Source organism: Chelonoidis abingdonii, chromosome 6 (assembly GCF_003597395.2).
Source record: "Chelonoidis abingdonii isolate Lonesome George chromosome 6, CheloAbing_2.0, whole genome shotgun sequence".
Lineage (NCBI taxonomy): Eukaryota > Metazoa > Chordata > Testudines > Testudinidae > Chelonoidis > Chelonoidis abingdonii.
Genome location: NC_133774.1, coordinates 496,112 through 520,305, shown reverse-complemented (window position 1 = coordinate 520,305; position 24,194 = coordinate 496,112). Strand labels below are relative to the sequence as shown.

Below are 24,194 nucleotides of genomic sequence, written 5' to 3'. Positions count from 1 at the left end.
TGCAGGTGGTGGCTCCCACGATCAGCTCCCCTGTGTGCCAGGAGCAGCTGATTGAGGCTGGCAAGCTGGTGGCGAAGTCAGCGGAAGGCTGCGTGGAGGCCTCCCAGGCAGCCACCAACGATGACCAGCTGCTGAAGCAGGTGGGGGTGGCAGCCACAGCAGTGACGCAGGCCCTGAACGACCTGCTGCAGCACATCAAGCAGCACGCCACCGGCGGGCAGCCCATCGGGCGCTACGACCAGGCCACCGACACCATCCTCAACGTCACCGAGAATATCTTCAGCTCCATGGGCGATGCGGGTGAGGGGAGGGAGCCTGGAGCACCGTGGGGGGGAGGGCTGGGGGGTGTCGGAGAGGCCATCACAGGGTAACAGCATCTTCCAGGGTGGTGGCCTGCTGTGGCTGTGCATGGGCTGCTGGCAGAGGGCCTGCTCCATGCTGTGATCTCACAAGGTGAAGGGTCTGTCTCTGCCAGGCCTGCACTGACCTTGCCATGGCCTAGGAGTGGGGTGCAGGCTGGTGCCAGCAGGGACATGAGAGCTCCCAGTGAGGGTGCAGGTCGGAGGTGCTAGCTGGCCCTGCTGCGAGGGTTGCAGGGGGCGGTGCTGACTGACCCTGCCACGGTCTCAGGACGGGGTGGGGGCACCGGTTGACCCTGCCTCGGGGAGGGGGGGTGCCGGCTGACCCCTCTGCAGTCCCATGTGCTGTGCAGGTGGGTGATGTCCAGGGCTCACTGAAAGGCAGCTCTTCCTTTGGTCCCCAGGGGAAATGGTGCGCCAGGCTCGTATTCTGGCTCAGGCAACCTCTGACCTCGTAAATGCCATCAAAGCTGATGCTGAGGGGGAGACGGACCTGGAGAACTCACGCAAGCTGCTAAGTGCTGCCAAGATGCTGGCTGACGCCACAGCCAAGATGGTGGAGGCAGCGAAGGTCTGTGACACTCGGGGAGGGGCGGGGCGGGATTCAACCTTCCTTTGGAAATCCAGTGTGGCTCCTGGTCTGTGCAGGGCAGACAGCCCCAACCTGGTGCTAGGACTAGCAGAGAGCAGAGCTGCAGCTCTCCAGCTGAGTGCAGGCCTGGCGCAGCCTGGGGAGGGCAGGGCAGGCCCTGTCAGGCATTCAGCATATAGAGCAGAGAGGCGACTACCCCGGGACCTGTTCTGTGCAGGTCTGAGCGCCCTGTAATTAGTCATTTAAAATGAAACTAAACTGAATGTTTCAAGGTTTGAGCGTTTGGGGCTGTTACAGGCATTGGGGGGGCGGCTGTGAGTGACAAAGTTCAAAACTGTTTTCTATTAAGAAGCAGGCAGGCCTCAGTGTAACCTCATACTCACATTTTAAGATGAAGTGATGTGTTTACTGGCGATCAGCCCCTAAATGAGGAGACTAGATCGAAATTTTTTAACATTGCTTTGATGGCAGATGGATGTGCCTAATCTAAAATTAGCAGATAATTAATTACCATGAAATTCACTTTTTACTATATTTGTTTTTGCTAATATAATTACATTTTTACCTTTTATTGCCTGTTTAACATTAAGCATTCTTTTAATTAATATTTGCATAAATACTATATTAATAACTATTCATATACAAAGCATTTTTTAAAATTTGAAAACACTTGTGAAGACCAGTTCGAACTGAAATGCGTTTGAACTTATTCTTAACTTGCCTTTAAATTGTCACACTTCACTTTACTTCTGTTGTATTAGACCTCACTTGACAACTGTCAAGGGTATTTTTGGGCGTACTTACATGTCAGTATTTCATATAAACATATACAGATATTCTCTTTGTCCACTGTACCATGGAGGGGGTCCCAAGGCTGTAAAATTGCAGCCCTCCGTTACCCTCAGGCAGGAGCTCATTCTTGTTTCTCAGTCCATGAGGTTCTCTGTGCCGGGTTCTGAGCACTGGTTCCGTGCACCTCAATAGGGCTGTTGAGTCTGAAACCTAATAATAATGGCATTTGAATAGCAGTGCTGTTACTTCTTTCACTACTGACCTCTTAAAGAGAAGCATCATGCTCTTCCGGGGCTCGGATTGCAGACCCCTGCTCTTGTGGTGTAGTGAACCAAGCTGGGGGGACTCTGGTGCTAAGGGTGAGATACAGCAGCTGCTGTCAGGGTGGGAGAGATTGCTGGGTGCAGTCTGGGAGGCATCTGGCTTAATAGGTTTTCCTGCTCTGCCCAGGGGGCTGCAGCCCACCCAGACAGCGAGGAGCAGCAGCAGCGGCTCCGGGAAGCGGCTGAGGGTCTCCGCATAGCGACCAATGCCGCAGCTCAGAATGCCATCAAGAAGAAACTTGTGCACAAGTTGGAGGTGAGCTGCCTGGGAGAGGAGGGGGGCTATGGCAGAAGGGTCAGGTGATGAGTGAGCCTGTAAGTCGGGGGAGTTCTGCGTGGAAGGATCAGGAGGTTGAGGGGCTGCCAAAGGAGCAGGAGCAGGGACTGCTGGTGTCTGGGACCTCCCAGCTTTCTGGAGCACAGAGTCACCTTCTCTCGACGCACCCTACAGAGACCCCTCTGCCCCACCCCACACTGGGATGAGTTCTTGGCTCCCTGCCCAGAGGGCTGGGGTGGCTCTGTGAATACGCTGCTCTGCTGGTGCCTGCATCTCACCCACAGCTGGCTGGGGTGTGGTGTCCCCAGAGTGCGGGGTCTGTGCTGGCCAGGCCCCCAGAGCTGCACATGCGGTTCCTGCTCCCCAGTGTCAGGCAAGAGCCCCAGGCCAACTCCAGGAGGGTGCGCTGGGCCCTGCAGCCTGGGCACCAGGCAGCTCTGACGCACCTGCCGCTTCCTCCCTGCCAGCACACAGCCAAGCAGGCTGCAGCCTCCGCCACGCAGACCATCGCCGCTGCGCAGCACGCCGCCGCCTCCAACAAGAACCCAGCTGCGCAGCAGCAGCTGGTGCAGAGCTGCAAGGTAAGGAGCAGGGTGTTCCCGACCCCCCTGGGCTGCCCCATCCCAGCAGTTGCAGTGCAGGGTCACCCCACCCAGCCCTTCCCCTGGCTGCTGCTCTGCACCCGCCAGACACTGGCATACACTGAGCCTGGGCTCCACCTGGCGTCAGAGCTGGGCACAGGAGAAGCCCTGGAGGGATGGGGAGCTGCAGTGCCCCATGGAAAGCTTTTCACTGCTGACTGTGGGAGGTAGCCTGCGGTGCCAGGATCTTAGTCCTGCAGCCCAGGCCTGGGGGTGCTTAGGGGTCCCAGGGCAGCTTCTCCCATGTGGGGGTGGGTAGGAGTGGCCTCTCCCAATGTGGGCGAGGATCCCTACTCTGAGTGACCTTTCTGAGGTTGGCAGGGAGATGGGAGCAGCTTCTCCCAGTTTGGAGCGATTGGGGGGGTACCTGCTCTTGGTGTGCCCCCTCTGAGGGTGGGAGGAACTTCTCCAGGGTTGTGGGGGTTATTCCTGCTCTCAGAATGGCGTCTCCCAGGTTGGCAGGGAGGGGGAAGGACCCTGCTCACAAAGCACCCTCTTGCTGGTCGGCTGGGAGGCATTATTAGATAACTAAAAAGCCACAATTCCGTGATCATGAAATAAGACAACTTGGGTTAAAAGACTGTCCTGGTTAAGGGGGCAAGTGAAAACAGCAACTAGAAATAATATGTATATATTAACAACTGGAAGAAAAGAGATAGCAATCAGTATAAACAGAAAGTTGTAAAGTGCACAACATTGATGAGGGAAGCTAAAGAAAGGGAGAAATCCACGGGTGGCAGGGCTGACAGTAAGAAAGATGTTTCAAGTATCAGAAGCAAAATAAAGCCTGGCAGTGGCATAAGCTCATTAGTAAATGGAGATGGTGAAACAGTGAATGATGCAGAAGAGGGAGACATGTTCTGTCTCTGGTAAGAAGCAGGCCAATGCACGTGTATCACATGAGGATGAGGAAGTAGTTATTAAAGGATTGGAAAAAAAGGAGGATGTTTGATGACATCCACTAGGGAAGAACCTGTTGAAATCAGCAGGCTCGGATAACGTGCACCCCAGCGTCCTAGAAGAGTTGGCTGAGGAGATCTCTGACCTTGCTGATTTGATTTGTAATAAACCTTGGAATACTGGGGAAATTTCCGAGCTCTAGTCAAGTGGGATGACCCGGGTAGCTATCAGCTGGTTAGTCTGACCTCAGTCCTGGGCAAAATGGTGGGAAAGTGATAAGGGAGTCAATTGATAAAGAACAGAATGGCAGGAACATAATTAATGTCAGCCAGCTTGGGTTTGTGGAGAACAGGTCTTGCTAAACAAACCTGACAAGCGGCGTCATCGAGAGGCGTCGCCCCCGAATTTCTGCAGCATTTCGGCAGATGCTCCACGACCACCCAGACGAAAAGGTTGGGGACCACTGGACATGGGGATCTGCTGGTCCCTTCCTGGCCGTCAGCTCCGAGTCCCTGCTCTCGGAGTGGCCTCTCCTGGTGGGGGAAGGGAATGAGAGTCCGACTCTGCTCTCCGCACAGTCTCTTCCAGCTCTGCTACAGCTCACCCTTCTGTATGGCCTGTCCTGGGCAGGAGCGCAGGGAGCCCAGCTCTGCCCCCAAGCCTGGCGTAGGGCCCACTCCCTGGCCCTGGGGTGTGTTTCACTCATGTCCCCTCTCTCTCCCCGCTGCCCACCCTGGGCTCCCCACTGACTCACTCTCCTGTCTGGTTGCAGGTGGTGGCGGATCAGATCCCGATGCTGGTACAGGGTGTGCGAGGAAGCCAGTCCCAGCCAGATAGCCCCAGCGCTCAGCTCGCGCTCATCGCGGCCAGCCAGAACTTCCTGCAGGTACCAGCCGGGCTCCCACCTGCAGCTGGCATGGAGACCTGCGCCCTGGCACTCCCCTCACCTGGTCTGTGCTGCAGGCTGGCCTCACCCTCTGCTCTTCTGACCCTAGTGGCAAGCTGAGTGGCTCTATCTGCTTAGCACATGTGGATTCTGTCCCTGCCTGCCCCTCCAGAGTGCGGGGGCTCTGCTGAGCATGGGATGGGAGTGCTGCCTCCTGTCCTGTTCTCATGCCTTATCCTTTCCACCCCACAGCCTGGTGGGAAGATGGTAGCTGCAGCCAAAGCCACTGTCCCTACCATCATGGACCAGGCCTCTGCCATGCAGCTCAGCCAGTGTGCCAAGAACCTGGCCGCAGCCCTCGCCGAGCTCCGGACAGCTGCCCAGAAGGTAAGTGGCACCTCCCTGGCCTGCCCCTGAGGGCACTAACCGAGAAAGGAGAGTACAGATGCCAGGAGCAGGGTTTGCTGCCTGTGTGGCTCAGTTCCTTTCTCCTGCTGCAGGCTCAGGAGACCTGTGGGCCCCTGGAGATAGACTCGGCGCTCAGCATGGTGCAGAGCTTGGAACAAGACCTGCAAGAAGCCAAGGCTGCTGCCAGAGACGGAAAGCTCAAGCCCCTGCCGGGGGAGACGGTAAGGGCCCCAGGAGGTAGATGGGTGCGTAGGTGGCCAGGCATGAGGAGGGACGGCAGGTGGGCTGTGAGATGGTGGTGGGATTGATGGGCAGTTGGGGTGAGGAGGGGAGTAGGAGGGTGGGTGCGTGGGGGTTGGTGTAAGGAGTGGGAGTAAGGGGCTGGGGTGAGGATGTGGGGTGACCTGTGGGGTGGTGAGTGAACCCTCTCTGGTTGCCCCCAGATGGAGAAGTGTGCCCAGGACCTGGGGAACAGCACGAAGGCCGTCAGCTCCGCCATCGCCCAGCTGCTGGGGGAGGTGGCCCAGGGCAACGAGAACTATACAGGTACCAGGGCAGAGCCCTCCAAGCCTGGGGGCAGGCAAGCAGACCCAGGCCTGTCTTGTGTTCATGGCCCTGTACAGCCCTGCCCCACTGATGGGTGCTGTGCACATGTGCCCCCCATGACTCACGCTGGAGGTGGCAGCAGGAAGGTAAATGTAACAGCTGGGACCGGTGCTTGTGGGCAGGAATACTATCCAGCCCCCCAACGTGAATGGAAGAAATGGGGGTGGAGGGGCCGGCCCCGTGGCCTGGATGGAAGGGTGGCTGGCCCCATGGCCCGGAAATGGGAAGGGATGTCTGAGCAGGGGAGGGGGTCCCCTGATGTCTGTGTGGCTGTGTGTCAGGGAGGCTCTCTGCACTCTGGGTCAACGCCTCGCATCTTTCCCAGGGATTGCTGCCCGGGATGTGGCCCAGGCCCTGCGCTCACTCAGCCAGGCTGCCCGCGGCGTCGCAGCCAACACGTCCGACCCCCAGGTGCAGAGTGCCATGCTGGAGTGCGCTAGCGACGTCATGGATAAAGCTGGAAACCTCATCGAGGAGGCGCGCAAGAGCGTGGGCAAGCCAGGCGACCCCGAGAGCCAGCAGCGCCTGGCCCAGGTGAGTGCAGGGCCCCCAGCGTCCCCCCAAGCCGGGCGACCCCGAGAGCCAGCAGCGCCTGGCCCAGGTGAGTGCAGGGCCCCCAGCGTCCCCCCAAACCGGGCGACCCCGAGAGCCAGCAGCGCCTGGCCCAGGTGACTGCGAGGCCCCCAGCAACCCCCAGCCCGGCCACCCTGAGAGCCAGCAGTCCCCTCTCCCCAGGCACTGGTGGGCTTGAGGGTGTCCCCTGGCCCCAGCAGTGGGGCTGAGGGAAGGTGCCCACCATTTACCCTCCAGGGACAGGTCTGTGAAGAAGGAGGTTCCAGGGAGGAGCAGGCATGTGCGCGTGCAATTGACTGTCCCTGTCTCCCGGCAGGTGGCCAAGGCCGTGTCTCAGGCCCTGAACCGCTGTGTGAACTGCCTCCCGGGGCAGCGGGACGTAGACGCCGCCATTCGCACCGTGAGCGAGGCCAGCAAGAAGCTGCTGGCTGAGTCGGTGAGTGCAGCCAGATGAGCTGGAGATGCTCCTTGCATCCCTCCTGCCATGGGGCTGGAGCGTGATCCTTCCTTGCAGCCCTCTCCAGGAGGGTCCCCCTACCACAAGGGGGGAGCCGGCTGCTCACTCCGACACGCGTTCCCCAAGATTCAGCCCCACTTCCCCTCCACAGTGACACTAGACGGCAAGCTTCTTGGTGCTGTGAACAAGTGCCCAACGCAGGTCCTATGGGGTGGGGCCTCTCGCATCAGCTAACTCTGCCCTGGGCCACGTTTCAGGGGATGATTTCTGAACTAGGAGCAACGTGCCCTGCTGAATCCACCTTTGGCCAGGCACTGCTCAGTCGTCTGAGCGGCAAGGCTGCTTTGCCAGCACAGCTACATGCTCCTGGCACGCCAGGCGGTGGCAGCGCGTGGGCACTGGCTGTCTGTGTCTGTGCTGCTGCCAGCCCCTGCTATTGGAATCGACGTGTGCCCCATCTCTAGGGCTCCCTGCACTTTCCAGAGGGAGCAGGGCTTGCACACCTGTGGCTGTGACCTCCCCACTCCTGTGTGTCGCCCCCCCCAACACCTCTGTCTCTGCTCCCAGCTCCCACCCAGCACCAAGAGCTTCCAGGAGGCACAGAGCCAACTGAACCAGGCAGCAGCTGGGCTGAACCTGTCTGCCAACGAGTTGGTGCAGGCCTCCCGGGGCACCCCCCAGGACCTGGCCAAGTCCTCTGGCAAATTCGGGCAGGACTTCAATGAGTTCCTGGAAGCCGGCGTGGAGATGGCTGGCCAGTCCCCGGTAAGAGCAGGCGCCTTGCTGCTGACCGGCCCAGGGGGAGTTTAATGGGTGGGTTGGTTGACAGGGGGGTTGCGGGAGCAATTGGTACAGTAGGTGTCTGGCTGGGGTGGGCTGGGTGCTGAGGCGAGCAGCTGGCTGGCTGTGCTAATTGGCAGTGGATGGCTGGGGTGTGAACGGCCGTTACAGTGGCCAGGGGTGGTTGGCTGGCTAGTCAGTGGATGGCTGGGGTGTGAACGGCCGTTACAGTGGCCTGGGCTGGATGGCTGAAGAGTGTTTGGCAGACAGGTGGGATGGCTGGGGGGTTGGTGTGGTTGGTTGGTGCAGTGGATGGCTGGGGGTTAGCTGGCTATCCAGTGTCTGGGCCAGGTGGCAGAGAAGTCATTTGGCAGGTAGGTGGGATGGCTGGCGGTTTGGCATAGGTGGCTAGCTGGGTAGGGGGTTGGTGTGAGCAGCTGATACAGTCTTTGGCTGGCGAGGGAGTTGGTGTGGGTGGCTAATGCAGTGGCTGGCTGAGGGGGCTGATGCAGTGGCTGGCTGAGGGGTTGGCGTTGGGGGGCTGATGCAGTGGCTGGCAGGGGGGGCTGATGCAGTGGCTGGCTGGGGGGGGCTGATGCAGTGGCTAGCTAAAGAGCCATTTGGCTGTAGGTGGGATGGCTGGGGGGTTGGTGTGAGAGGCTGATGCAGTGCCTGGGCCGGACGGCAGTGTGACTGGTGGGTTAGCTCAGCTGGCAGTTGGGCTGTTTGCGGAGTTGGGAAAGGGGTGGCTGTCTGGTGATAGAGGGCACTGGCAAGTTCTGATTGAATTGGGTTGAGCCTGGCAGGGGCTGCTGGGGGTGTGGGCAGGGGCAGGAGGTGTGGCTGAGCAGGGCTGGCTCTGAGTGACCTGCAGGGGTGACTGGTGGGTCTCTTGACTGGTTCCAGAATAAGGAGGCCCAAGCACAGGTGGTGTCGAACTTGAAGAGCATCTCTATGTCCTCCAGCAAGTTGCTCCTGGCCGCTAAGGCGCTCTCTGCAGACCCCGCTGCCCCCAACCTCAAGAACCAGCTGGCAGCTGCAGCACGGTAGGAGATGCCGTTCGCAGTCTGGTGCCCTGCTGTCCGGCCCCACAGGGAGGGAGACGGGCGAGTGCCCGCAGTGCCAGGGCCCTCTGGCTGGGCAGTTAGGCACCCTGTGTGTATATATTGCATTTGCATCTACATAGACAGTCAGATAATCTGTCTTAGCAGTTGAATCACTGGGAGAAGGACATTGTACAAGACCACGAGAGACCAGGCAGCCCTTGCCGACAGTTGCAGTCTGCTGGCTTCATTCATCAGTGTGTCTGCTAGTGCCACGGCGGGGAGCAGGACTCTGCTCCAGGACAGCACAAGGCAGGGGCTGCACTTGGGCTTCCCACATCCACCCAACTGGCTGCTCATCAGGTTGTTTCTTCTATTTTCAGGGAGGTCTTGGTGAGGTTTTCCTTGACAGTCGTGGTTCAGGCCATCGTAACCCCTAGATACACAGGCTCTGGGTCATAGACCAGCCTGGCCCCCTCCAGGAAGCTGTTTGTTGGCTGTTTGGTGTAGTTGGAAGCAGCTGGAAACTATCTTTTTGGTAGTAGGTTAAGTCTCCCCCTTCCACAGTCCTAGGCCGTCTCTTATGTTCGCGTTTAGGACTTCTAGGCGCCGGCAGTCCCTGTCCGGCCCTGCCAGCCAGCTGTGTTCTCTGTAAATACAATGCTGGGGAGTGGTGCTGGGATGGTCATTGCTAGACCTGGGCCCTGAGGACAGTCCATTGTTGGACTCCCGGAAGCTGTGTTTTTGTCCAAGTGAATCTTGAAACTGACTGCCTCACAGCAACAGGCCACAATCACACAACCCACTTCCACTGGTAGGACCAGTGACAGTTTGCACAGGAGGCTTGTGTGCCAGATCCTGTTCTAGGCAACAGGAAAATCTGGGAATACCGCACCTGTCTTCTGCTGGCCTGGAAGCTATTCTCAGTGCCAATGCTGAGTGCCAGCACTTCATCACCGGCACTGCAATTTGATCTGAAACCTGCATGATCTGCACACAGGGTAGCGAGGGCAGGGGCAGTTCTGTAAAGGGTATTTGTACCTGCAGCTTAGCAGAGGCGGGACAGTAAGTGGTGGCAAGGCAGGGATCTTTCTCAAGTGTTGGCAAGGCTGTTGCTTTTCCTCTGCTTCAGTTTTCAGGTATTTTGTTCTGCTGACTGATTCTAGATATGAAGCTGGCTCGCCATGGCTTTTGCCAGGTTCTCCAGGAGTTCAGGAGAGAGGTGCCTGTTTGCATTGTTTTGGATCACCCATTCGCTTTCTGCTGCGGTGAAAGGCTGGGAGTCTCCTTCGGTTTGCGTTAGTGCTGTTTGTATTGCCGCCATTGTTTCTTCACCTCTCCTCAGCCTTCCCGTCCTTATCCCGCTCTGCAGTGTGTGCCAGGTGGGCAGCACAGCTCTCTGGAGAGACTGGCTGGTGGCGCTTAGCTGGAGGCTTCTGAGCAGCACCAGCCTCTCTCATGGTGTCCTTTGCAGCTGGACATCATGTGTTCCATTCCGTGATACCCTGCTCTCATCTTGCTCTGCTAGGAATGTTCACGTCATCTAAAGACGCGTGGGGATATCTGAATCGCCACTTGCTTCATGTTGCTTGAGGAGTTCTGCACACTCCTCACCCAGGCAGGGAGTGTGGGTCTTGTAACAACCTCCTAGGAGGGACTTGGTGGCAGCTTGTCAATGGTTTTGTGAACCGCAGTAAGTTGCTTTGGTAGAGACGCCGTGCGGGATCCCAGTGTTCTAGGAGTCAGAGAATTGCATCCAGCTGGGCCATTTTGCTCATCCAGTGAGGGTTTAATTGGTGCCCCCAGTAGGGATGGTTACTCCAGCTTTGGGAAGGATTGGCCAATGCTGACGATGTGGGAAGTGGATGATGGCCTGTGCTGGTGGGCTCCATGCGCTTGGGGGGGGCAGCCTTGCTTCCATCTGTCAGAATGAAAAGTACCCCATTGCTCTGGATCATGGCTGAAGTGAAGTTTGTGGAGCGAAGTCCAGTCCAAAAATTCAACTCCACTTCGCTGTGACTCTGTATCCCCAGATCTCCAACATAGAGGGCTGGTTGGGGGAGCTTACGAAGAACATCTTGGGTTTGCACACATTCACTGCTCTGAAATGCCTGACCTTGTGTCCCAGAGATGTGAGTTCAATGGAGCAGTCCCGCCTCAGCCAGGTTTGCTCTGACGTACGTGGCCACAGCCAGTTTGTTCTGCGTAGAGCAGCTCACAAGGTGATGACTTTTGCTGTGAGGTGGCTGTCAGAAAGGGAACTGGCGTGTCTCCTGCAGACAGGTTCTGGCTGCAATGTGTTTGGGTGCTGGGGACTGGAAAATGCAAAGCTTAGCAAACAGTGAAGGATTTTCAGGCGTGGGCCCCTCTGTGTGAGGTCGAGGCCAGGCCTGACATCTGTGGGGCTCAGTCAGGTCTGGAGCTGCCTGGAGCTTATCCTGATCCAGTCTCTTCACTGTGGTGCTGCAGTGCCTCCTGCTGCGAGAGGCTGGGAGCTCCTGCCCCCGCAACCTGCAGTGCCCCCTGCTGGTGGTGCTGGGTCAGTGGTGGTGGAGGTGGCCCCTGAGTATCTCTCCTCTGTTTGTTTTTGCAGAGCCGTGACCGACAGCATTAACCAGCTGATCACAATGTGCACCCAGCAGGCTCCGGGCCAGAAGGAGTGTGACAACGCCTTGCGGGAGCTGGAGGTGAGGGACCGTCCAAGGAAGGGGACGTGCTGGGAGAGCTGGGGGGCCGCCCGAGGCATGGGAAGCACTGGGAGAGCTGGGTGGGGGTGGCAGAGGGCCGCCAGAGGCAGGGGATGCACTGGGAGAGCAAGGTGGCTGCCCAAGGCAGGGGACACGCTGGGAGAGCTGGGGGGCCGCCCGAGGCAGGGGACATGCTGGGAGATCTGGGGGGCTGCTCGAGGCATGGGAAGTGCTGGGGGTGGCGAGGGGCACCCCGAGGCAAGGGACACGCTGGGAGAGCTGGGGGAGGCAGGGGGGCCGCCGAGGCAGGGGACACACTGGGAGAGCTGGGGGTGGTGCAGAGCATGGGATCCCTGAGTCTTTCCTGCTGGAAGAGGTGGTACTAGTGATCACACTTGGGGGGCCTGGCTGGAGCTCTGAACAGTCAGGAATGGAGGATGAGGGGGGACTTTCAGCTTCACTGTTCTGTCCCCCCGCTGCTCGCTCTGACATGTCTCCCCCTGCAGACGGTACGGGAGCTGCTGGAGAACCCCACCCAGGCTGTCAACGATATGTCCTACTTCAACTGCCTGGACAGCGTCATGGAGAACTCCAAGGTGAGGTTGGGGACATGGCGGCACAGGGGGAACATGGTGCGTGGGTAGAGCGGGATCGGGGTGTGGGTGGGCAGACAGGTGATTCGGGACGGGGGTGCTGGGGTTTGGAGGGGACGGTGGGTATTTGGGAAGGCCCTTTGTGTTGGTCGCTCCCAGTGAGTTTCCCACTCCCTTCTGCCTGCCAGGTGCAGTGACTTGCTCTCACCCTATGTCCATGCGTCTGCCATTTCACCCATGCTGCCTCTGCCTATCTCCCTCTAGGGCCTTGCCCAAGGGAGTGCTCCAGGGGCTTGGGCTCTTGTGCAGAGACCAACCCCTCCAGGAATCTGGCCCTTCGTGGCCTGGGCCAGCCGCAAGGCAGGGCAGGCTTTTCTCCTGTTCTCCTCAGGCCAGTCTCTGTCGGTGTCTGGGGCCTCCCATGCCCTGTGCTCCTGGGTGCCCGGACCCCTTCCACCCGTTGAACATAGGGTCTGGGCTGCTGGTCCCATGGCCTGGCTCAGCTCCGGGGCAGGGACGCATTTTCCTCTGGATGGACTGCACGTCTCTATTGGGGCATCTTGTCCCTGCTGTTCCCCGAAGTGCCCGCAGTGTGCCTGGTACCTGCCCACCCTGCAGTGCAGGGAGCGATAGGACCTCTGCCGAAAAGTTTGTGCTGAAGGCCTACCTCTCCTCCTGGGCCTTCACAGCCCTGCATGAGCAGGCTGGTTCCCATCAGGGCTCAAGGGGAGACGGTCTGGCCTCCCAGAGCAGTGGAGAGGTTTGTGGGAGAGCAGCCAGGCAGGCTGCTGGCTCTCAGGCACAAGAGCGGGTGAGTGGGGCTAGCTGAGCCGTGAAGGGCTTGGAAAGGGAGGAGAGGAATCCTGAACATGATGTTCTTGAGGTGGGTAGCCGGGGGGGTGGTAGCCAGAACAGGACCCAGGGCCATGGTAGGAGCAATATGAATGGAGGGAGGCTGCAGGAGCCAATGTGGGTGGTGCTGAGAGGCTGGACAATGGGGATGCAGCTATATCTTTGACACAGCAGGAGGCAACGTGTCTGTCTGTCTCTCCGTCCACCCCGCCAAGCTGTCTCCTGCTCCCTCGCGGGGGCTCTGTGGGGTTTCTGTCCCTGGACACCTCTCACTCCTGCAGGTCCTGGGCGAAGCCATGGCTGGAATATCCCAGCATGCCAAGAACAGCAAACTGCCCGAGTTCGGGGAGTCGATCAGCACAGCCTCCAAGGCGCTCTGTGGCTTCACAGAGGCGGCTGCTCAGGTGAGAGAGACCCCAGCCCAGCCTTCGGCCTGAGCCCCTCACAATAGCCCTGGGTCCCTGTGCTGCCACTGCGTGCCCCAGAGCCCTTCCCTGCACTGCCAATATATATAATAGAATATACTGGGCGGGAGGGATGGCTCAGCGGATTGAGCATTGCTCTGCTAAATGCAGGGTTGTGAGTTCAGTCCTTGAGGGGGCCAGTTAGGGATCTGGGGCAAAAATCAGTACTTGGTCCTGCTAGTGAAGGCAGGGGACTGGACTCAATGACCCTTCAGGGTCCCTTCCAGTTCTAGGAGACAGGTATATTTCCTATTATATTTATTTTAAACCAGTACCCTGAGCGCCGCACCAGAGCCCCTCCCTGCGCTGCCTCATCCCCTCCCCCTACACTGCCACCTGCGTCCCCAAACCTGTCTCTTCAGCACCATCCCCCAGAGCCCCTCCCTGCCCTGCCCTGCCTCGCCCCCACCCCTCCCCTCTACGCCATCCCCCAGATCCCCTCCCCACAGGGATGTTGAATGCTATTGTATTATAGTCACTATTTCCAAGCGGTTCTGCTATAGTTACCTCTTGGACCAGCTCCTGCCCTCCCCTCAGGATTAAATCTAGAGTTGCCTCTCCCCTTGTGGGTTCCCGTACCAGCTGCTCCATGAAGCAGTCATTTACTGCTGCCTCGCCCCCCCTCCCCTCTGGACCATTTCCCGGAGCCCCTCCCCTGCTGCATCACCCCCACCGGGCGGTCCCCAAGAGCCCCTCTCTGCGCTGCCTCACTCCCAACTCCTAGGCCTGTCGGGCCCTGGTGCTGTTCCCAACTTCTCCCCTCTCTCTGATGCTCCCAGGCTGCCTATCTGGTGGCTGTTTCGGACCCTAACAGCCAGGCCGGACAGCAGGGCCTAGTGGATCCCACCCAGTTTGCCAGAGCCAACCAAGCGATCCAGATGGCTTGCCAGAACCTGGTGGACCCGGCCTGCACGCAGTCCCAGGTGAGTGAGGGCGCTGGGACAAAGCGGGCTGTCTGGGCTCCCTCCTGCACTCACAGATGGAGAACGTAGGAGCAGCTGGAAGGGCTGAGTCCTGGGCATGGCGTGGCACCAGCCCTGGGGGTTTGCAGCTGGGAGGCTGAGCCCAGTGTGGTGGCTGGGGCCAGAGCCAAACTGGCTAATGATATGGCTCCAGGCGCTTCCTGCTGAAAGTGCTGGGCGTGGGTCCCTGCTGGCTGAGCCAGGCCCTGTCTGTCACCTGGGGTTTGATGGGGCAGTGGCAATGGGCTCTCCAGGCACCTCCTGGCCCCACTTTGTGTGGGGCTGGTCCAGGAGCGGGTGCTGGGTGACCCCTCTGGTCCTGCTCTGTGGGGGTGGGGGAGTAGTGTGCAGGGAGTCCCTTCTCTGGGGGAGGAGCAGGGCATAGGGGGATGGGCAGGAGTGAGGCAGGGGGTGCAGGGAGGCTCCAGTGGAAGGAGGGGTTGGAGCTGGGGTCTAGGGCTGGACGGATGGCATGTGACTCCTGCCCCTTTCTGGGAGGAGGAGGGATACCCTGCTCTGTGGGGGGCAAACAGGCGGCGGTGGGGGGGGTTCAGGAGGTCCCCTCTTCCCACAGTGGCAGGAGGGGTTGGAGCTGGGATTTAGGGCTGGACAGGATGGCATGTGACCCCAGCCCCTCGGGCTAGGGGGGCATACCCTGCTCTGTGGGGGGAGAGAAGGCAGGGGTGAGACGGGGTGCAGGAGGTCCCCTCTTCCTCCAGTGGTAGGAGCAGTTAGAGCTGGGATCTAGGGCTGGACAGGATGGCGTGTGACCCCTGTCCCTCTCTGCAGGTGCTGTCGGCCGCCACCATCGTAGCCAAGCACACCTCGGCCCTGTGCAACACCTGCCGCCTGGCCTCCTCCCGCACCGCTAACCCTGTCGCCAAGCGCCAGTTCGTCCAGTCCGCCAAGGAGGTGGCCAACAGCACAGCCAACCTGGTCAAGACCATCAAGGTACCTCTCTGCCTCCTCACAACGTGAGGGGGCCGCCTGCCAGCGTGGGAGAGAAGCGTCACCCTCTTGGCTGGCTGCTCAGGGCGTCCCCAGCGACCGCCCTGGGGAGTGGGCAGCTGGGGGTGCAGCAGGGCTGGCGTCTGGGCCCATAGCAGTAACCAGCTGGTCTCTCCCGCTGCCTCAGGCGCTAGATGGAGCCTTTAACGAGGAGAACCGGGAGCGATGCCGGGCAGCCACTGCCCCCCTCATTGAGGCCGTGGATAACCTGACGGCCTTCGCCTCCAACCCGGAGTTCGCCACCATCCCAGCCCAGATCAGCTCTGAGGTGAGAGCCGCTATGGGGCGGGCCCTGCACAGGGCTAGCAGCCACTGGGCACCAGGAGAGTGTCAGTGACTGCTCCTTCCTAGCCCCGGCTGCGGAGGAGGGAAGCATGGGCCAGGCAAGAGCCCTAGGCCCTGGAGGATGGGATTGGGATGGCTTCCTGGATCAGGTGTGTGGGCAGGGGGATGGGGCAGGTCTTGGGGAACTGGAGGGGGATATGGGGAGAGGATGATGAGGTCAGTTATGGGGGAATTGGAGTGGGAGGGGAGATTGCCGAGCACAGGGGGCCTTGGGAGCAGGGAACAGGCAGTGCCTCTGGATCAGAGGCCATCGTCTCTCCCTGGCAGGGTCGCAGAGCCATGGAGCCCATCATCACCTCTGCCAAGACCATGCTGGAGAGCTCGGCAGGCCTCATCCAGACGGCCCGCTCTCTGGCTGTCAACCCCAAGGACCCGCCCAAGTGGTCGGTGCTGGCCGGTCACTCTCGCACGGTTTCCGATTCCATCAAGAAGCTGATCACCAACATGCGGTGAGTGCAGGCCGATCGCTGGGGTCTCACCTCCGGGGTCTGCTCTCCTCTCAGCTGTCCAGCACTGCCTGTCATCCCTCTAGACCACTTCCTAGAGCTGCGGGCTGGGCTGGGGATCCTGGGCCAGAGCTCAGATCTCATTTACAGGCAAAGTCTCTAGCCTGTCTTGGAAACACGCCACAAGTGGGAGGTACGCAGGGACGTCTGCCTGGGTCTGCAGGCAGCTGGGCTCCAGAACGGACAGCAGCCATGTTCATCTCACCAGGCGTTACTGCTGGAGCCCAGCCCAGGACTGAACATCCTCATAAGCCATTTCCTTGCTGGGCGTCTCCATGGCAGCCACTTGTGCACCAGGGCTGGGCATCGCCTGCCTGGGTGGGAACAAGGCGTTCCAGGTGCTGAAGCCGGGATCTGTGTGGGAGGGGATGGGAAGACTGGAGCCCAGGAAAGGGACAGTGTGATTGGCAGTGTCACAGCAGCTGCTGGGCAAGGGAGGAGGATGGCGGTGTGCTGGCCCGGAGATGGAGAGACCTGTCTGAGTGAAGTGCAGTGGTGCATGCTGAGATGGAGCTGGAGGAGAACCACGAACACCTCCAGTCCCACACTCTTGTTCCTGATCCTGCGCAGCAGGGCCAGGGCCATTTGTCTTGGTTCAGGACAGGCCCGGGGCTGGGCTCCCCGTGGCTCTGGGAGGAAGCAGTGAAGGGGTGAACAGCCTGGGGCACTGCAGTGGGGTCCCTGGGGGCCCTGGTGCCTACACACTGCCCTGGGGGAAGCTGGGGCTGTGTCTGGGCCCAGGCGTTGCTGACTGTGGGCTGTCACACAGGGATAAGGCTCCCGGGCAGCGGGAATGCGACGAGGCCATCGAGGTGCTGAACAAGTGCATGCGGGATGTGGACCAGGCCTCCCTGGCTGCCATCAGTCAGCAGCTGGCCCCCCGAGAGGGCATCTCCCAGGAGGTGAGTCTGGGGGGCAGCACGGGCCCTTTGCCTGGGGGCTCTGCATTCCTGCAGCGCAGGCTGCTCCCTGCCCCTCTCAGCCAATGTGCCTCTGTCCCCTGCTCTTAGGGGAATGGCCAGAGACAAATGGCTGCCATGCTTGGGGCTGGGAGTGGCTCTCTAGAGAGAGCTCCCTGCGCAGCCTCACCCCCAAAATTCAGGGGCTCCCCTTCCCAGCAGGAGCCTGATCCCTGGGGAAACTGACCAAACCGCTGTTAAAATCAGCACAGAGTCTGGAAGCTGCCTTACCCCTATGGGGCGCTGCTCCCCCAGCATTCCTGGAACCCTACCCTGCACCTGCACCCCACAGATCCCAGGATCTTCCCTAGAGCAGATGCAGCGGCTGCTTCCTGGCTGAGCCCCTCTTTGCTGCCATGAGTGATGCTGGGATTTGGCATCACACACCAGTTCCCTGCAGCCCCTGCCTGGCTCCCCGCCCTGCGCAACTGGTGCCAAGCATCCTGCAGAGCGGATCCCATGAGGACCTGCCATTCTCTTGGGTCCCTGTCCAACTGACTCTGGGGACCAACTGCCCCCTCCTGTGTGGGGCACGTGGTCACACGCTCGTGCGCCCCAGTGATCACATGGAGCAAGGTTCCATCGTGTAGGGCAGGCAGTGGCCATCACCAGCCTGGGTGCCCTGACATGCCAAGGGTGGGGTTTAGACAGGCCCCTAGTGGGGGATCTAACTTCTCAGCCCCCCAAACCAGCCCCACTGGGATAGTCCAGTGACCAAATCAATGACACCTGCTTCTCCTGGGGCAGGCCTGTAGCCTGGGCTGTCATCCCCCTTCCCCTTCTAGGGCCTCTGGCCAGGCCCTGTGACTCCAGCGCCCAGCATCTGGGCCATGGGGCAGCCTTATTTATCGGTGTCTCTCCCCGCAGGCTTTGCACAACCAGATGATCACTGCTGTTCAGGAGATCAGCAATCTGATTGAGCCTGTGGCCAGCGCCGCCAGGGCGGAGGCCTCGCAGCTGGGACACAAGGTAATGGACTGGGCCGGGGTGTGTTGGGGCAGGAGGTTCTGGGTCTGCCGGACACGGGCACCTGGCCGCCCTGGGACTAATGCTGCTCTTCCCCAGGTGTCCCAGATGGCTCAGTACTTCGAGCCGCTCATTCTGGCCGCTGTTGGTGCTGCCTCCAAGACACTCAACCACCAGCAGCAGATGAATCTCCTGGACCAGACCAAGACGCTGTCCGAGTCTGCCCTGCAGATGCTGTACACAGCCAAAGAGGCCGGCGGGAACCCCAAGGTGCATGCAGGGAGCACTCCCTGCAGAGCTGGAAGGGGGCTGCCCAAAGCAGGGTGCTGGGCAGCATGTCTGAGTGTAGGGGAGGTGCAGCCCATCTCCAGTTCTATGTGTGTGTGAGGGCGGTGTGCACACCTACAGCAGGGTCCCGTACAGCGTGTGTGTGGGGGTGTGTGCGTGGGTGTGAGGGCAGTGTGCGCACCTGCAGCAGGGTCCAGTACAGTGTGTGTGTGAGGGTGGTGTGCACACCCGCAGCAGGGTCCCATACAGCGTGTCTGTGGGTGTGCATGTGTGAGAGGGCGGTGTGCACACCTGCAGTAGGGTCCCACACAGCATGTGTGTGGGTGTGAGGGCGGTGTGCGCACCTGCAGCAGGATCCCGTACAGCGTGTGTGTAAGGGTGATGTGCACACCCACAGCAGGGTCCCATACAGCGTATCTGTGGGTGTGCATGTGTGTGAGAGGGCGGTGTGCACACCTGCAGCAGGGTCCCATACAGCGTGTGTATGGGTGTGCATGGGTGTGTGAAGGCAGTTTGCGCACCTGCAGCAGGGTCCCGTACAGCGTGTGTGTGTGTGTGTGTGTGCGTGTGTAGCAGAGGTGCCATCCCTGTGCACTCCCTCACAGAGCAGTGCACCACTGCAGCAGCTGTGCCTCAGTTTCCCCAGTGGACACTTCAGCACACGTATCTTCGCCCCCTGGCCCAGTCCCTGGGAGACCAGCCCGGTCTGGCAGAGTCCCCAAGTAGAAATCCAACATAAACACGAACCAAAGGAATCCCAGCCCTGCTGGGCCCAGCTTTCAGCCGCATCCTGTCAGGCAGGCCCCAGCTGCAGCCTGCCAGTGGGTTCCTGGTAGCAAAGCAAACTGACAGGCAGAGTCAGCCCTTCGGTCAGCTGCTGGCCCAGCCAAACTGTCTTCTTCCCGGTCACTGCCCAGCCCTTAGAGCCAGCTCCTCTCTTTTACCACCCCCTCCACGCTGGACAGCTCATGCAGGGGCAAGGAGCAGTCGGTGGAGCGCTGCATGACTTGCTAATCCTTCCTGGCCCGTGCGAGGCTCATGCGCTGCACTGGTGTGTGATTTCAGGGACATGTGCCAGGTGAGAGCCTGTGCGGGGATGGTGTGCACTTGTGCAGGGCAGCCCACAGCAGGGGTGATGAGTGTGTGTAACACGATCGTGGGGTGTGTACACGTGAGGCTGCCTCGGCCTGACGCAGGCCTGTGCTTGCAGCAAGCCGCACACACGCAGGAGGCACTGGAGGAGGCTGTGCAGATGATGAAGGAAGCTGTGGAGGACCTGACCACCACTCTCAATGAGGCTGCCAGCGCTGCCGGGGTCGTCGGGGGCATGGTGGACTCCATCACCCAGGCCATAAACCAGGCAAGGGGGAGCACAGAATGCGCAGCGAGGGGCCATGGGGAGGGGAGGGATTGGCCTGAGAAGGAACGGGTGCGATTTCCTGATGGCTGCCATCTTGTGCCCTAGAATTCAGGGACTTTTGCCCACAGGCTCGGGGATAAAGTGCCGGGTATATTTGAGGTCCCTGCCTTCCACGAGATGGACTCATCCCAGGCACCACTCCTTCCACAGCAGAGCCCTGAGAGCAGTTAAAGGACTGAAAAACGTACCTTAGTATACGTCTACACAGGCCGCAGCAGCAAGTGTCCCAGCCTGGGTCAACAGATGTGGGCTAGTGGGGCTCGCCCTTGCGTCCAACAAATCGCTGTGTCAGCAGCTTTGAAGCTGGGGCAGGAGCTTGGGCTTTGAGTCCTAGGGTGGCAGGTGAGCCCAAGCCACAGCTTGAGTGCTGTCCACGCAGCTCTGCCTAGAGCAGCGGTTCTCAAATTGATTGGATTGTGCCCCACTTCTTTCTGTCTAGTAACTTCCACCTGCTCCCGCCACACAAGTACATGCCCGGCTGCCCTGCTCTAAAGGCAGAGTGGAGAGCACCCAGCTCTGAAGGCAGCGCTACCACCAGCAGCAGCGCAGAAGTACTGGTGGCATGCTATGGTATTGCCACCCTTCTCCACTGCTCAGAGCTGAGTGCCCAGCCAGCAGCTGCTGCTCTCCAGCCGCCCAGCTCTGAAGGCAGCGCGGTGTCTCATGCCCCTCCAGAATACGTTCTGCACTCCCTGGTTTGAGACGCACCACAAGCCCTGCCAACCCAAATCCACAACTAACTCAGGCAGGGAGGCCTGCTCCCACGGGCTGTGCACACATACCCGTAGTGAAAGGCTCCAGGACTCAATCTGTTTACTTAGCAAAGGAAAGGTGAAGGGGTGACTGGACCCCAAAGGGCTCTTCAGTCTAGCCAGGAAAAGTCTAACACGATCCCATGTCTGGAATTTGAAGCGGGACAAATTCAGACTGGAAATGAGAGTAATTAACCATTGGAACAACTTACCCAGCGGAGTGGTGGATTCTCTGTCATCAACACCCATTAACTCAAGATCAGATGGTTTTCTAGGTGATGGGATCTGGGAATTGTTTTGGGGCAGGTCTCTGGCCTGTGCTCTGCTGGAGGTCAGGCTGGATGATCACAATGGTCCCGTCTGGCCTTGGAACCTACGAACCTCACGCTCAGCTGTGACCCCGGCACTGAGCGTGGTTGGGAATGGGGAGGGGCAGGAGGGCCATGCGCGCTGCTGTCCGGAGCAGGCTGCCCATGGTACCCAGTGGCACAGTCCCGGAAGGGCATGTTCGGGGGAGCCTTTGGGGAAATGTGGTGGCAGGCCCAGGCTGGGGCACTGTGGGATCCTGCCTGCCACGGGGGGGCTCAGGGAAGTGGGGAGCAGGCTGAATACCATTAATGGCTCACTCTCTCTGGCAGCTGGATGAGGGACCCATGGGGGAGCCGGAGGGGACCTTCGTGGATTACCAGACCACCATGGTCAAGACAGCCAAGGCCATTGCAGTGACGGTACAGGAGATGGTGAGTGTTGGGGGCACACAGTGAGTTCTGGGCCTCCCCATTACACCCCCTCTGTGTCTGGGGAGGATGGCGGTGGCCGCGTGCAGCCTTGCCGCCCGAGTCCCTGCAAGGCCTTCTCCAGGGACGCGAGGGCAGCACCGGCCTGGCTCGCTGCTGCTGCAGGGCCAGCAGTTCCTGGGTGTGACAGGCCCTTCTCACTCCCCCTCTGCCTGCAGGTCACCAAATCCACCACCAACCCAGATGAGCTGGGCACGCTGGCCAACCAGCTCACCAGCGACTACGGGCAGCTGGCTCACCAGGCCAAGCCTGCTGCCATCACCGCTGAGAACGATGAGGTGAGGGGTGCCAGGGGTCAGCACAGGGGCCTCCCATGGGGGCGGAGGGCAGCGCTGGGATCTCTCACTGGGAACTGGAGTGGGGGTAATGGGCAGCGCTGGGGTCTCCCATTGGGAGCTGGAGGGGGGTAATGGGCAATGCTGGGATCTCCCACTGGTGGCTGAAGGGGTATAATGGGCAGTGCTGGGGTCTCCCATTGGGGATTGGAGGGGGGGTAATGGGCAGCGCTGGGATCTCCCATTGGCGGCTGAAGGGGTATAATGGGCAGCACTGGGATCTCTCACTGGGGCTGGAGGGGGGTAGTGGGCAATGCTGGGATCTCCCACTGAGGGCTGGAGGGGGTAATGGGCAGCACTGTGATCTCTCACTGGGGGCTAGAGGGGGCAATGGGCAGTGCTGGGATCTCCCATTGGGGGCTGGAGGGGGGCAATGGGCAGCGCTGGGATCTCTCACTGGGGGCTGGAGGGGGTAATGGGCAGTGTTGGGATCTCTCACTGGGGGCTGGAGGGGGTAAAGGGCAGCGCTGGGATCTCACTGGGGGCAATGGGCAGTGTTGGGCTCTCTCACTGGGGGCTGGAGGGGGGCAATGGGCAGCGTTGGGCTCTCTCACTGGGGGCTGGAGGGGGGCAATGGGCAGCGCTGGGATCTCTCACTGGGGGCTGGAGGGGGGCAATGGGCAGCGCTGGGATCTCTCACTGGGGGCTGGAGGGGGGCAATGGGCAGCGCTGGGATCTCTCACTGGGGGCTGGAGGGGGGCAATGGGCAGTGCTGGGATCTCCCATTGGGAGCTGGTGGGTGAGTAATGGGCAGCGCTGGGATCTCTCACTGGGGCTGGAGGGGGGTAATGGGCAGCGCTGGGATCTCTCACTGGAGGCTGGAGGGGGGCAATGGGCAGCGCTGGGATCTCCCATTGGAGGTTGGAGAAGGGCGAGGTTTCCTTGTCTGTGGGCGGGGGGCGGGGGGTGGGAGCAGTTGGGGTTTCCCACTGGATATCAAAGGTGTGTCAGCGCCCTGTGGAGGGCGGTGCTGACTCTGTTCTGGGTCACCCACCCTATCCACTGGTTCCTAGATTGGCTCCCACATCAAGAACCGGGTGCAGGAGCTGGGCCACGGCTGCGCTGCGCTGGTGACGAAGGCCGGAGCCCTGCAGTGCAGCCCTAGCGATGCCTACACAAAGAAGGAGCTGATTGAGTGTGCGCGCAAAGTGTCCGAGAAGGTGATTGGGCAGGAGTGAGCCTGGAGTGGCTGGGAGGGAGGAGAGGAAGGCGCCATGGGTAGAAAAACTAGTGGGAGGACGGAGCGTGGAGTTGGACCAGCATGTGTCCCCCGGCCCCTTCATGCCTGCTGTATACCCGCTAGACCCCTATGCCTGGCGTATGCCCCCACCCCATGCCCGCTGTACCCACCAGACCCCTATGCCTGGCGTGTGCCCCCAGCTCCTCTGCATTGGTTTCTGGACTCCCTCATGTTCTCTGTCCATTGGAGTCCCTTTCTGGTCCCTGGTATGTGCCAGCTGCTTGCTGCCCTTCCAGACCAGCCCATGCGGTAGCACTGGGTCTAGTTTGCATGGCAGAGCGTGGATGCCCAGCAGCTTCAGCTGCTGCCAAGCAGCGGGAGGGGTGCAGCGGTGGTTATATCTGCTGGGGTGGGGTCTGCTGGTGCAGTAACAGTGATGGACTGTGATAGGGACAGCACTGAGCGGGGTCCCTGCACTCCCATCGGTCTTAGGGTCATCCTAGCCTCCTCCCCGCAGGTGTCCCATGTGTTGGCAGCCCTGCAGGCCGGGAACCGCGGGACCCAGGCCTGCATCACTGCAGCCAGTGCCGTCTCTGGGATCATCGCCGACCTTGACACCACCATCATGTTCGCCACTGCGGGGACGCTGAACCGGGAGAATGCCGAGACTTTCGCCGACCACCGGTACCAGGGCGGACAAGGAGCCTGCTGGGCGATCCAGACACAGCTGCCGAGGGGCTGGCTATATCATCCTCCCTTCACATGTCCCTTGGGCATGGCTCCGCCCAGAGGGCGGGGCTGGGTGCCCGCCATGCTGTCTGACTCCACCCTCACGGAAGGGGTGGATGCAAGTGGCAAGCCGGGCACAACTCTCTGCCCCCCCCCCCCCCCATTGTCTTTCACTCTCACACACAGCGGGTGCGGGCTGCATAGTTGTGCTCTCTCCCGCACCCGCATCCCCCTACCAGCTGTAACACATACACACACAGGGCAGGCAGTGCTTTCTGTGACCCCCTTTTCCCCCAAAAAGCGTGGGGCAGGCCATGGGGGGGCAGTCTCTGGTCCCACCTCTCTGTCGCACACCCCCATAATAATCAATGGCTCCATGTCTAGTTGGCAGCCGCTATCAAACGGAGCGCCCCAAGGGTCGGTCCTGGGGCCGGTTTTGTTCAATATCTTCATTAATGATCTGGAGGATGGCATGGACTGCACCCTCAGCAAGTTTGCAGATGACACTAAACTGAGAGGAGTGGTAGATATGCTGGAGGGTAGGGACAGGATACAGAGAGACCTAGACAAATTAGAGGATTGAGCCAAAAGAAATCTGAGGAAATTCAAGAAGGACAAGTGCAGAGTCCTGCACTTAGGATGGAAGAATCCCATTCACTGCTACAGACTAGGGAATGAGTGGCTAGGCAGCAGTTCTGCAGAAAAGGACCTAGG

The 24,194-nt window shown here is 60.1% G+C and overlaps 1 protein-coding gene across 3 annotated transcripts in view; it reads left to right on the top strand.

Moving 5' to 3' along the window:
- The window catches only part of TLN1 (talin 1), a 116,631-nt gene that overhangs the window by 55,652 nt on the left and 36,785 nt on the right, over positions 1 to 24,194 (top strand). For all 3 annotated transcript variants that reach the window (XM_032800965.2, XM_075066797.1, XM_032800967.2), the window contains 27 exons: positions 6 to 300; positions 764 to 930; positions 2,194 to 2,322; positions 2,811 to 2,924; positions 4,657 to 4,770; positions 5,023 to 5,157; positions 5,271 to 5,399; positions 5,622 to 5,724; positions 6,110 to 6,318; positions 6,674 to 6,793; positions 7,382 to 7,579; positions 8,501 to 8,640; positions 11,231 to 11,324; positions 11,831 to 11,920; positions 13,051 to 13,173; positions 14,013 to 14,156; positions 14,985 to 15,146; positions 15,331 to 15,471; positions 15,816 to 15,997; positions 16,824 to 16,956; positions 17,881 to 17,982; positions 18,079 to 18,249; positions 19,478 to 19,627; positions 21,078 to 21,179; positions 21,395 to 21,514; positions 22,585 to 22,731; positions 23,269 to 23,435. In XM_032800965.2, coding sequence (XP_032656856.1) covers positions 6 to 300; positions 764 to 930; positions 2,194 to 2,322; positions 2,811 to 2,924; positions 4,657 to 4,770; positions 5,023 to 5,157; positions 5,271 to 5,399; positions 5,622 to 5,724; positions 6,110 to 6,318; positions 6,674 to 6,793; positions 7,382 to 7,579; positions 8,501 to 8,640; positions 11,231 to 11,324; positions 11,831 to 11,920; positions 13,051 to 13,173; positions 14,013 to 14,156; positions 14,985 to 15,146; positions 15,331 to 15,471; positions 15,816 to 15,997; positions 16,824 to 16,956; positions 17,881 to 17,982; positions 18,079 to 18,249; positions 19,478 to 19,627; positions 21,078 to 21,179; positions 21,395 to 21,514; positions 22,585 to 22,731; positions 23,269 to 23,435 — 3,881 coding nt within the window. The remainder of the gene's footprint in view (positions 1 to 5; positions 301 to 763; positions 931 to 2,193; positions 2,323 to 2,810; positions 2,925 to 4,656; positions 4,771 to 5,022; positions 5,158 to 5,270; positions 5,400 to 5,621; positions 5,725 to 6,109; positions 6,319 to 6,673; positions 6,794 to 7,381; positions 7,580 to 8,500; positions 8,641 to 11,230; positions 11,325 to 11,830; positions 11,921 to 13,050; positions 13,174 to 14,012; positions 14,157 to 14,984; positions 15,147 to 15,330; positions 15,472 to 15,815; positions 15,998 to 16,823; positions 16,957 to 17,880; positions 17,983 to 18,078; positions 18,250 to 19,477; positions 19,628 to 21,077; positions 21,180 to 21,394; positions 21,515 to 22,584; positions 22,732 to 23,268; positions 23,436 to 24,194) is intronic.